Below are 13,564 nucleotides of genomic sequence, written 5' to 3'. Positions count from 1 at the left end.
TAGACGTTGGGTGCTACATATGGGCGGGTATATGATTCTGATGGCTTAATAACCTAGGATAAACATATTATGATTTCATAATTAATTTCATAATTAACTTAATGTAAAACAGTTTCTTTTTAAATGGGTTAGTAAACAACAACTTTTTTCCCCATTTGACACAATAAATGACATTTTAGGAAACACTTAAAATATTTTGAAACCGTAAACATGTCAGGCTACATAATTAAAATTGACTTCTACTATCTTCATTAGCCTCAAAAACACCACTAACATAAAAAAAAACATGTAATATAAAAACTTCCACTTATACCTTAGAAACGGTATAACAAAACATTTTTCCAGTTTAAACAACTTGACTTAACACCCATGCCTAGTGGGTGCGCCTGGAAGTCGCTTCCAATATGCGCGCACAAGGCACATGCCTCCATTGGAAATAACAACCTTACGTGTGGAAAATGCTCAAGTCATCAAGATGTAACGGAGAAAATACGGTAATTTTTCCAAATAAAAGATTGTTCGGACTCCCAATAAAAAATAACTGCAAAAAAGTCATTACTTTTTCTGTGGCCCGGTACCAACTGATCCACCGAGCTTCCCCCTGGAGAAACGTCACTCTATAGCAGGGGTTCCCAAACTTTTCAGCCCGCGACCCCCAAAATAACAATGCCAGTGACTCGCGACCCCCACAATCCTCTGAGGTGGTTATAAATACAGAAACCTTACATGCAATGACGCAGACACACCAATTAAATTTGTGTCAGTGCTTTAAATGTGCCAGAAAGTATAACCTGATGTTATAAAATCAAAATGCATCTGACGCTATTGCTGCCTTTAATATAATGTAATTACCCCAGGGGTCGCAATCCAATAGAACTAGTAACTATAAGCTACTATAGTAACTATATAGTATATAGTAACTATAAACGACTTTTTTATTTTCAGTATAGTTATGGATAAAATATGTTAATTCTTATGGTTTAATAAAAATAAATCGATTTTTGGAAATCACCAGTCGACCCCCCTTCATTGCCCCGCGACCCCTCGGGGGGTCCCGACCCCCACTTTGAGAACCACTGCTCTATAGCAGGGGTCACCACACTCGTTCCTGGAGGTCCAGTGCCCTGCAGGGTTTAGCTCCAACTTCTCTGAACACACCTGCTTAGGTGTTTCAAGTATACCTAGTAAGACCTTGATTAGCTTGTTCAGGTGTGTTTGATTAGAGTTGGAGCTCAAATCTGCAGGACACCGAATCTCCAGGAACAAGTTTGGTGATCCCTGCTCTATAGCAATCGATGATTGGCTCCTATACTAGTAGGTGGGGCTTCATTCACCGTATTAATCGTTACACTTTTACACCATTCAAAACTATACGAGTGACATGTCTTGTGTATTCTATAGTCTTTGCTAGCAGCCACTGTTTCAAGTCATCCGCTGTTTGACTTAACAAATTTTAAGTGAAGTTTCCCAAACTAATTTTGAGAGGAGCACGTGATAGAATTGACTACAGCTGATCCTTATCACTAATCACTAACTAGCCAATCGGATCACTCTAAATTTAATATAAATATCCAGCCTAAACTTCATTCCTCATCTTCGTTTTTGGAAACCCCCCCCATCCTTCCCTTCTCCCTCCTCCTCAGTTCGGGCGTCACGGCGGCTCAGTGGCTAGCACTGTTGCCTCACAGCAAGGAGGTCATTGGTTCTCCCCGTGTTTGCGTGGGTTTTCTCCGGGTACTTCGGTTTCCTCCCACACCCAAAAACCATGCAAAGTTAAAGTCACAAGCACATACTACAAATTAGTGCCAATAGTAATTTATTTTGGGAGCTATCGAGAACTACCTGATCTCATATCCCTCCTAATGCTTATTGACCAGGCGGGAGCCTTGGGCTCATCTATCACCGAGCTCAGGGTTCTCTCCCGGGACAGCATGCCAAACTAGCTTAAATAGTCAAGCACTATCTAAGTGTGAACTCTTGAAACATCATTATTATCACAAGATTATCAAAAATTATATTTATAACAATAATCAACAGCAACACTCACGCACAATACACAGCTGATTCATTTGTTGCCTAGTATTGTGCGGATGGCGGTTATATCCGCGGGCGCTGCAGATAATCCGCAGGTCGGTCGGGCCAGGTAATAAAAAAAATACAAAATGATTAATTGCGTGTGGGTTGTGGGTGGATGTAGCGGGACATGGCAGTGGACCAGCCAAAAAGCAGAGAGTGAGCTTTGCAGAATGGGAAGATGAGATGGCCAAAATAATGGATGAAGTGCAAGAGTAGCCTACGGTTCAAAGTTTCAGTTAGAGGAGTCATCAGAAGAAAATCTGCTATCGTTCTGGGAGAAACGAGATCGCTTATTTCCACGTCTACAGCACCTTGCGAGAAGAAATCTTGTTCATTCCTACAACAAGCGGTGCGAGCAAATGCTCATTCAGTGCAGCTGGCCGCATTTAGGAGACGAGGCAGAATCACCCAAATCCAGGCACAGTAGATGCTGTTCTGTTTTTGCACAGTGCGAAGAAAAAGGCCAAGTAAACATAACAAAGCTGTCATTTAGGCTGAAGTGCCACCTTTTTGTTATCTTGTTCCTGTATCTGTAAAAGCTACATGTCTTATTTTTACTTTCTGTATCTATTTGAAAATGAAGAAAATGTTGTCTAAAAACAAACTTTTGTTTTTATAAATAAATGTTCATTTAAAAACGTTTACAAATAACGTATTGTTTCACTATCAGAGATGAACAGACTATAGCTCATTGAATCTGCTTTTAATATCCACGGTGACCTATCATCATGCCCAAAACAAAGAATTAAATTATTAAAGTGACAATCGGGTGCAGATACATATATCAGATTAAAACTATATGACAATTGTATGATTATTTTGAAGCCGCGAATTCGGGTGTCATTTTAGCTGCATCTCTATTGCCTAGGGACTTAAAGCGCACCGCGCTTCTTTCTTTTCTTGTCAACAAAAAAGAAAGTGTGTTTCACCTTGCGTTTTTGAAAGTAAAAGCATGTTCAGTGTAATCGGCCTACTTAAGGAACAGGTGTAACCAAGTATGTTTAAGCTTGGGGCGAAAGTATGCAGTATCTTTAAAAGGTATTCATGCACCCCTCTCCAAAAATACAGAACTTCTGGTCCTTTTATAAAAAGTACTATACATATTTTTAATCTGAAATTAAACAGTTTATTAGCAATTGCTAACTCCGTTTATTACCACTAATGGCTAGTGGTGTAATGAATCACAAATCTCTCAGTTTAGATCACATTACGTTTTTTTTGGTTACAGATCAGATTATTTTTCGGATCAGCCAAAAAGGGGAGGAGACAAATGTAATTTACTTTCCATTAATTACAAAAACAGTACTCTGAGACACTTTTGCTTTTAACAAACAACTGAGAACCTACTAAAAATAAAATAAAGAAATAATCAGCTCAATAAAACTAAATTGTAAAACATTCAGTACTGTAAAAAATTCACTGTTACTACTGCTGCTGATAACGCTAAATTTATTTAGTTACTCACTAATAAATCTTCATGTTTCATTGCTAGATGATCATTATTGAAGAATAATTCAGTGACTTTTTTATGGCTGTTTGTCTCTGCCGATTGGTTAAATAATGTAATTGCTGCCTACAACTTTTATGTTTGAGCGTCGTTAAATGCATATGATCTTCACCATAAACATGAGCGGTTTTATCTAAACTGTAAACTGCTATACCAGTACTTCGGAGTTAATGACTGTTTGTAACTTCATAAATAACTCAAAAGACTAAAGACTCAATATCATTCTTGATTTTTGCGTTTTCAGATTTGAATGTAGCGATTCATTTATAATTTATGTTGCGTGGGTGTTGAGAGCCTGATCTTTTAATGATTGATCGTGCAGCTTACACTGAATGCATTAATACAAGTAGCGACAGAAAACACCTTTAATGAAACCCAGCACTTCTTCTATTATCATCATCATCATATTTACTGAAACGCCTAAATGCTTTCATATATGATTTGAATGACATGAGAGGAGATCTCTATGTGATAGTTACAAATTTAGAATTAATCTATTAGTGAAAATATGTATTAAATCCATGGGTCACACATGTTCCGAACCGATGGTTTTGATCCGTACAAATCACAGATCAACCGTTATCCGTTACACCCCTAGTAATCACACATGCCAGTGATTTATCAGAGTGCTGTTAAGCATTTTATTTTTATTTCATTTAAACAAAACGGACTACAATTTTATTAAAATACACTAATGCACAAATAGAAAAAAAAACAACACCTCTGTGACAGTCATCGCATACCACGCTGTCGTTGGAAGACAAACCGGCGCCACAAAAACAAACCCACTCAGTAGAGTCAGACAGCGGCTAGCATGAGTTTCCTTTATTTATCACCGATTTAGTAAATAGGGGCTTTTATCCATGTAGATATCCAGTGCTATAATTCCCATTTCCACACTGGAAAACACAAAAACCAACACTGTGTGTTCTCTGAAGAAGATAATCTAGGCCAAACTGCAATTCAATTATATATGGATGTGGTCAATTACGCAAGATATGCTCACATTTCAGGCCAAGTGAGGCGTAACTGTAATGTACAGTTGCTATGGTGATTCTGTATCCACTGACAGCACAGATTAAAAATCATTTCTCACCTGAGCAAAGAGGTAAGACATTACATAGTCGTCTAGGACTGGGCTCTCGGATCCCTTAGTCACTCCATAGCGGTACGCCCGGGACGTCCCACAACTGTACCAGCCAGGAAAATAGTACCTGACAGGAAATACAAAATTAGTGGCTTTGTTCTTCACAATGCCTTCAGGTTGTCCTAACACAAATTGATTACCAATGTAAATTATAAAAAATATGCTGGAATAGTTGGCAGTTCATTTCGCTGTGGCGACCCCTGATAAATAAAGGGACTAAGCCGAAGGAAAATGAATGAATGAATATGGGGATAAAAACAGATGGATGGACACACAGCTACTGACTTGCTCTACTATGAAAGTCGATGGTTATGTTTCCAACATTCTTCAAAATATCTTCTTTTGTGTTAAAGAGATTCAAAATTTTACTTTTGTCACCACCGACTTACCCTTCACTGTTTAAAACCTATTTGACTTTTTTTTTTTTTTACGTTAAACACAAGAAGATACCTCGAGTAAAGCTGGAAACCTGTAACTATTGACCTCCATATTATGTGTTTTTCCAACTATGCAAGTCAATGATTACGGGTTTTCAGCATTCTTCAAAATACTTCTTTTGTGTTGAACAGGATAAAAAACTCATATAGTTTTAAAACCACAAGGGTGAGAAAAAACAATTTGTTGGGTAAACTGTCCCTTTAAAAAAAACAAAGAAACTCTTCAAGGCGAGTAAATGCAAAATGTGTACACTATTCCTATTGCTTTAAGTGAAAGTGCATTACCTTATTCTAAATAGCAAACTCTCATTGGCGGTTTCATCTAAATGGAGGACGTGATTGGGTGATAACCAGACGGCTTCATCTTCTTTGTAGAGCCCAAAGAGGCTGCAGTATACTGGTGACACTCCTGCAAACACAAAAAGCAACAATTCATGCCAACTATTTTGAACACATACACATATATACATATGACATCTGTCTACACGCAGTAGTTTGTATATGTTGGAAAATTGTGATTTCAGTCTCTATACAGGTCACGGCACCAAATTGTTGGAAATTTGTGATTTCAGTCTCTATCTGAGTTACGGCACCAAATTGTTGGAAATTTGATTTCAGTCTCTATCCGGGTCATGGCACCAAATTGTTGGAAATTTTTAATTTCACTCTTTCTCCAGGTCATGGCACCAAACTGTTGGAAATGTGTGATTTCAGTCTCTACCTGGGTCATGGCATTAAATTGTTGGAAATTTGTAATTTAATCTCCATTCGGGTCATGGCACCAAATTGTTGGAAATTTGTAATTTCAGTCTCCATTCGGGTCACGGCACCAAATTGTTGGAAATTTGTCATTTCAGTCTCTATCCGGGTCATGGCACCAAATTGTTGGAAATTTGTAATTTCAGTTTCTATCCGGGTCATGGCACCAAACTGTTGAAAATTAGTAATTTCAGTCTCTATCCGGGTCACGGCACCAAACTGTTGGAAAGTTGTAATTTCAGTCTCTCTCCGGGTCACGGCACCAAATTGTTGGAAATTTGTCATTTCAGTCTCTATCTGGGTCATGGCACCAAATTGTTGGAAATTTGTAATTTCAGTTTCTATCCGGGTCATGGCACCAAACTGTTGAAAATTAGTAATTTCAGTCTCTATCCGGGTCACGGCACCAAACTGTTGGACATTTGTAATTTCAGTCTCTGTCCGGGTCACGGCACCAAATTGTTGGAAATTTGTAATTTCAGTCTCTATCCGGGTCATGGCAACAAATTGTTGGAAATTTGTAATTTCAGTTTCTATCCGGGTCATGGCACCAAACTGTTGAAAATTAGTAATTTCAGTCTCTATCCGGGTCACGGCACCAAACTGTTGGAAAGTTGTAATTTCAGTCTCTCTCCGGGTCACGGCACCAAATTGTTGGAAATTTGTCATTTCAGTCTCTATCTGGGTCACGGCACTAAATTGTTGGAAATTTGTAATTTCAGTCTCTGTCCGGGTCACGGCACCAAATTGTTGGAAATTTGTAATTTCAGTCTCTATCCGGGTCATGGCACCAAATTGTTGGAAATTTGTAATTTCAGTTTCTATCCGGGTCATGGCACCAAACTGTTGAAAATTTGTAATTTCAGTCTCTATCCGGGTCACGGCACCAAACTGTTGGAAAGTTGTAATTTCAGTCTCTCTCCGGGTCACGGCACCAAATTGTTGGAAATTTGTCATTTCAGTCTCTATCTGGGTCACGGCACTAAATTGTTGGAAATTTGTGATTTCAGTCTCTATCCGAGTTACGGCACCAAATTGTTGGAAATTTGATTTCAGTGTCTATCCGGGTCATGGCACCAAATTGTTGGAAATTTGTGGTTTCAGTTTATCCGGGTCATGGCACCAAATTGTTGGAAATTTGTAATTTCACTCTTTCTCCGGGTCATGGCACCAAACTGTTGGAAATGTGTGATTTCAGTCTCTACCTGGGTCATGGCATCAAATTGTTGGAAATTTGTAATTTAATCTCCATTCGGGTCACAGCACCAAATTGTTGGAAATGTGTAATTTCAGTCTCTATCCGGGTCACAGCACCAAATTGTTGGGAATTTGTAATTTCAGTCTCTATTCGGGTCACGGCACCAAACAGTTGGAAAGTTGTAATTTCAGTCTCTCTCCGGGTCACGGCACCAAATTGTTGGAAATTTGTCATTTCAGTCTCTATCCGGGTCAAGGCACCAAATTGTTGGACATTTGTAATTTAAGTCTCTATCTGGGTCACGGCACCAAATTGTTGGAAATTTGTAATTTCAGTCTCTTTCCGGGTCACGGCACCAAATTGTTGGACATTTGTAATTTCAGTCTCTTTCCGGGTCACGGCACCAAACTGTTGGACATTTGTAATTTCAGTCTCTTTCCGGGTCACGGCACCAAATTGTTGGACATTTGTAATTTCAGTCTCTTTCCGGGTCACGGCACCAAATTGTACAAAATTTTTAATTTCAGTCTCTATCCGGGTCACGGCACCAAACTGTTGGAAAGTTGTAATTTCAGTCTCTCTCCGGGTCACGGCACCAAATTGTTGGAAATTTGTCATTTCAGTCTCTATCTGGGTCACGGCACTAAATTGTTGGAAATTTGTAATTTCAGTCTCTGTCCGGGTCACGGCACCAAATTGTTGGAAATTTGTAATTTCAGTCTCTATCCGGGTCATGGCACCAAATTGTTGGAAATTTGTAATTTCAGTTTCTATCCGGGTCATGGCACCAAACTGTTGAAAATTTGTAATTTCAGTCTCTATCCGGGTCACGGCACCAAACTGTTGGAAAGTTGTAATTTCAGTCTCTCTCCGGGTCACGGCACCAAATTGTTGGAAATTTGTCATTTCAGTCTCTATCTGGGTCACGGCACTAAATTGTTGGAAATTTGTGATTTCAGTCTCTATCCGAGTTACGGCACCAAATTGTTGGAAATTTGATTTCAGTGTCTATCCGGGTCATGGCACCAAATTGTTGGAAATTTGTGGTTTCAGTTTATCCGGGTCATGGCACCAAATTGTTGGAAATTTGTAATTTCACTCTTTCTCCGGGTCATGGCACCAAACTGTTGGAAATGTGTGATTTCAGTCTCTACCTGGGTCATGGCATCAAATTGTTGGAAATTTGTAATTTAATCTCCATTCGGGTCACAGCACCAAATTGTTGGAAATGTGTAATTTCAGTCTCTATCCGGGTCACAGCACCAAATTGTTGGGAATTTGTAATTTCAGTCTCTATTCGGGTCATGGCACCAAACAGTTGGAAAGTTGTAATTTCAGTCTCTCTCCGGGTCACGGCACCAAATTGTTGGAAATTTGTCATTTCAGTCTCTATCCGGGTCAAGGCACCAAATTGTTGGACATTTGTAATTTAAGTCTCTATCTGGGTCACGGCACCAAATTGTTGGACATTTGTAATTTCAGTCTCTTTCCGGGTCACGGCACCAAATTGTTGGACATTTGTAATTTCAGTCTCTTTCCGGGTCACGGCACCAAACTGTTGGACATTTGTAATTTCAGTCTCTTTCCGGGTCACGGCACCAAATTGTTGGACATTTGTAATTTCAGTCTCTTTCCGGGTCACGGCACCAAATTGTACAAAATTTTTAATTTCAGTCTCTATCCGGGTCACGGCACCAAATTGTTAAAAATTTCACAACTAAAAACCAGAAGACTCGTTGCATATACAATTCTTTATAGAGAATGTGTTGGTTGTTGTTTTTTAAACCAAAGAATGTAACTTTTCAGTTCTATATATATTGTTCCTCATTTGGAACTAGATTATATAAATTTTTATTGCCACATATGTTTTTAAAGGGGAAGTATTAACAGGAACTAAAAAAAAATCAAGTTAACCGTAATAGGGAAAATAAGTTTTCTCTTTCATTTTGATAACTCGCCTAGCTATTTATTGTCACCCCTATATACCTATTGTCATCATTGTTTTGTACTTATGAGGAAAAGTTGTATTTTCTTTTGTCATCATACTTGCTGAGAGTATTGTGTAAACAGTTCGTTATTGGGGGCAGGTTGGAGATTCTCACATCAATCAAGTTCAGTATTGATGCCTTATATAATGCAAGATCCTGTCAGTCCACCTGTGTTTACTGTTGAATGAAGATAAACATCAGCCCAGGAGCCATCAGCTCGTCTCCAGATAGGTATTGGTGACAGATGTATGATGGCATTTCAAGATGTCAGTTTTTTTTTCTTCAGACTTCCTTCAAAGCTTTTTAACAGCTGCGCACGCAAGCGCACGCATATGCTACGGCGCAGCCTACGCGTCGACGCACAGCCCTACACCGCGGCCGTCGGCGTCGCTGATGTGCATGTCTCCAAAAATGTAACTACACGTCGCAACGGCGCGTAGCGCAAACTTTGTGATTGGTCGGCTTGGTATCACTGACGAGTCTGGGCGGAACCGTGAGCCACGTGAGTGGTGCAAACCCGATGGAGCGATTGTTAACAAGTGTGGAGTCCGCCGGTTCCTGCCTCAAAATGAGTGAGTTTGAGCCACTTGTACATCCAGGAAGCGTTCAGAAAGAACAAAACACCAGCGAAGAAACTCGACACAGAGACACATTTACACCTCACTGCCAACAAGCGTTTTGAAAGTGTTAATGCAGACCAACAGAGACAGCACCCAGAAGTATAAATGCAAAGCTACACGCGTTGCATGCGCCGTGGGTTACGCCGGTCACTTGACGCAGAAGTATAAACCAGGCTTAAAGATGGCAGTTATATTGATTTGACTGTTCACACTTGGCATATATTTCCGGCACAAAGAAATACGATTATCGTGGGAATGTTTGCATATGGTTTAAAAACAAGATGTCCATATTTGCTGTCCCCAATCCCCATCAAATTAAATAAGGGATTTTATATACATAGAGCATGGTTATTCCAAGTAGAGTGTCTGATTTAATGTTTTAAATAAATGTTAGAATATGGAATAAAATTCCAAATACTCATTCAAATGTTTTCATACTGATTTTGATTACATTTTAATTAATTATAAACTTGGGTTAAACCTAGTGGTTTGAAGGATCGTGTGATAAAATATATAGTGTGCACTGTGATTAAGTAGTCAATAACAGTGGTTCTCAAACTGTGGTACATGGAGAAATACTGAATAATGGAAAAAAAAAAAAAACACTTTTAACCCTTTAAGGCGAACGATTACACGGGTTTGATCAGCAACGGCTGTTCCCTGAAGCATACAATCACATCTGTGTGCTTAGAATGTTGACTTTGCTTCATCACATCATCAGATGCTAAAAATCAAACCGCTTTGGCGCAGAGCCAGAAAAAGAGGCGCATGGCACTTGCGGAGCAGATACACGCGACAGAAGCACTTTTGCACACCAGTGCTGTTGTGCTGGCATCTTAGTTACTGCTAACTCAGGAATCTCCCCATGCTGCATCATTGGTAAAATAATTATCACAAATGTGTTAAATGTCTGTTCTTAGTCGTGTAAAATAATGCGTGTTTTCGTTATTTGTTTTGTAAAGCAGCGTGGCTTTCGATTAATTTGTTACCTCAGATTTAGGCTAATTGATCAGGATGTGATTCAAATGTCGCAGGACACAGAACATAGACTCAAGCAACTTTGCCTTACTCGAAGCTTAGAGCTAGAATATAGCCTAATTAAAAGTAAGTTTGTGTGTGGCTAACACAAACTCCACTTAAGATGAGATCTCAAATTATGGAAATTCTGCACGTTTGAATTAATAAATCACGCATGAATTGGTCAAGCAGTGTATTTATGCATATGATCACTCACTTTTGACACACGTACTGTAAAGGACGAGCGGTGAGCTGATCTAATTAAAGTTATTCCAAATAATTTATTTTAAAATATAAAGTTAATGTTTAGATTTCAAAGATATGACAAAATGTCATGCAACATATTTCAAAATTGATCTAAAAATGGTTTAAATATGATGACATGTAGCCTATATTTATGAGGTCCAAGCAACATTTGCAGGTTTTGATGAATAGGTTACTATTTGTTAATATTTTACATTTAAGTACAGCAGTTTTCTGTTTACTTTGAGAACAGTAGTCTACCATTTTTAATTAACTTTTAAAAGCACATATTAAATGTTGACTTTATTTTTTTTATTTTATTTTATTTACCTATAAGCACAGTACAGTGTTAATGTTTAAATTATTTATAATGTTTAAAGTGGCCAACAATAATAAATATTCTTAAATATAGGAATTAATTTGCCTTGTCATTATGGTGGTACTTGCAGAGACAATTTTTTCTGAGGTGGTACTTGATGAAAAAAATATTTCAATATGTAAATAAATGATTTGTTATTCTAAATATGCCTGAAAAGATTTGGTATACAAGTAATGTTACACTCAAAAATGTATAATAGTAATTATGTTTTTGTAACACTTTTATTGTCTTGATATTTGAAAATAAAACTCATCTTCAACCTATAAATATTAAATTCAAATTTTATGTCATATACACAGTCCAATATGCTTATTAAACCACGTTACCTTAAAAGAAATATTATCAATAAGAATCTAAATTATAGAGTATAATACGTAAAAAAACAGACAATTTTAGATATAGAAATATAAGTTACAGCTATAAAGATAAAAAAAGACCAAATATAAAAGATTTCAAACTTAAGATATGAAGAATATAGTTAAAATATTGAAAAAAAAAGCTATTCAAACAAACAATCATCAAATACATATTCTAATTTATAAGTTTGGGCTTTGTAAGATTTTTTTCATTTATGTGATTAAAATCTAGCCCTAAAAATATACCAACCTTATTTGGGGGAAAATATATTTTAGTGCTGTGCTCTAACCATGAAGAGAGTGACATGTTTTCAGTAACAAGCCCTATTTCCGGTCAAACTTAAATGGAAAAATGTGTGCCGACACAATTTGTGTTTAATATACAGCAGTGAGCGTCACAATATGAATGAAATGACATTTCACAGTGGACAGGGCACTCGGTGCACAAAAACCAAAGCAGACACCAAGCGACTGATAAATAGTCTTGACGCGGAACGTTTTTCACAGTCACGTCTCCTTTAGATAGTCACGTCTCCTTTGCTATAAATGCCATAGAAGGAATTTATAGCAAAGAATCTGGGTGATGCTTAAACAGAAATCGCTTGATCTGAAAGCACTTTTCCTATTCCCCTCATTCACTGTTCCCTACATTAGTCCACTTGAAAAAGTGAATGAAAACAAGTAAGTGAATTAGAGCGCAGACTACACTGGAAGGGATGCAGTTTTGTTTGTGCTGGTTAATCCATTCCTCGGATGAATTATGAAGAGCATAGAAAATTGGACTGGAATGCAGCATATTTATGGGTTACGAGTACACTCATTTTTATGGTGCATTGTGGGATTGATTATTTGCACTTAAGAACAGCCACCTATAAATGGCTAATCCCTTTAAAAAATAAAAAATTAAGAATTATATCGATTGCACAATGAAACGCCTGGTTTTAGACCACCACACAATAGTTCATTAGTATAGTTTAGGACCCCCTTTTAGGGCCAATACAGCATTAATTATTATTGGGAATGTCAGTTACAAGTCCTGCACAGTGGCCGGAGGGATTTAAAGCCATTCTTTTTGCAGAATAGTGGCCAGGTCATTACATGTTACTGGTGGAGGAAAACCTTTCCTGACTCACTCCTCCTAAACACCTAAGTGGCTCAATAATATTCGGGTCTGGTGACTGTGCAGGCCATGCAAAATGTTATATATATGGATTGCACAATGAAACGCCTGGTTTTAGACCACAATAGTTTATTAGGCCGTACTCACACTAGGTACAGTTGCCTCGAACCGGGCCAAAGCACGCTTGTCCCCCCTCCTGTCTCCCTCGACGGCCCGCACTCACACCACAAATGGGCCTCGGCACGCTTACATCGTCGCTGCTGCGCTGTTCAGTGAGAAGCGCTCTCTCACTCAGCAGCACAGTGGAGATTTCTCTAGTTATTTCATGCAGTCAAATATTTCGCCAAACAGTCCTTAGGGATGCGGTGACACGCAGTCAGATATTTCGCCGAACAGATCCGCCACTTTTGGCGCTCATAAACAATCATAAAGCTCTCGTGCTGCAGGAATGAGGAGGTCTGCTGAAGCCGCGCAGCTGTCGTGCTGTGAGTTCTCGTCTTTAATAAACGACGGCAGTTTGCGTTCACTGAACAGTAAGAATGATTAATAAATGTATATGAAACAGCCCCTTAAAAGTCACGTCTCGCTTTCAGTTTCGGACTTTGTCGCGTTTTGCACTTACACACAAGCGTACCGTGCCAAAGCCCAAGTGAACCGCGCTCAGGCACACCTCATCCAACCGGGCCAGGGTCGGCCAAGTGAACCGTGCTTGAGCCC

At 38.6% G+C, this 13,564-nt stretch overlaps 1 protein-coding gene across 5 annotated transcripts in view; it reads right to left on the bottom strand.

The window, feature by feature from the left end:
• jak2b (Janus kinase 2b) overlaps positions 1 to 13,564 on the bottom strand; it is a 78,546-nt gene that overhangs the window by 43,122 nt on the left and 21,860 nt on the right. For all 5 annotated transcript variants that reach the window (XR_015489927.1, XR_015489928.1, XR_015489929.1 and 2 more), the window contains 2 exon segments: positions 5,453 to 5,576; positions 4,680 to 4,797 (listed from right to left, as the gene is read on the bottom strand). Coding sequence is in view for 2 of the 5 variants with exons in the window: in NM_131087.1 (NP_571162.1) it covers positions 4,680 to 4,797; positions 5,453 to 5,576 (242 nt within the window). In the remaining 3 variants the exon portion in view is untranslated.

Source organism: Danio rerio, chromosome 5 (assembly GCF_052040795.2).
Source record: "Danio rerio strain M-AB ecotype USA chromosome 5, GRCz13ab, whole genome shotgun sequence".
In the NCBI taxonomy this organism is placed as follows: Eukaryota; Metazoa; Chordata; class Actinopteri; order Cypriniformes; family Danionidae; genus Danio; species Danio rerio.
Note: the sequence above shows the minus strand (reverse complement) of the source record. Positions and strands in the feature narration are given on the sequence as shown.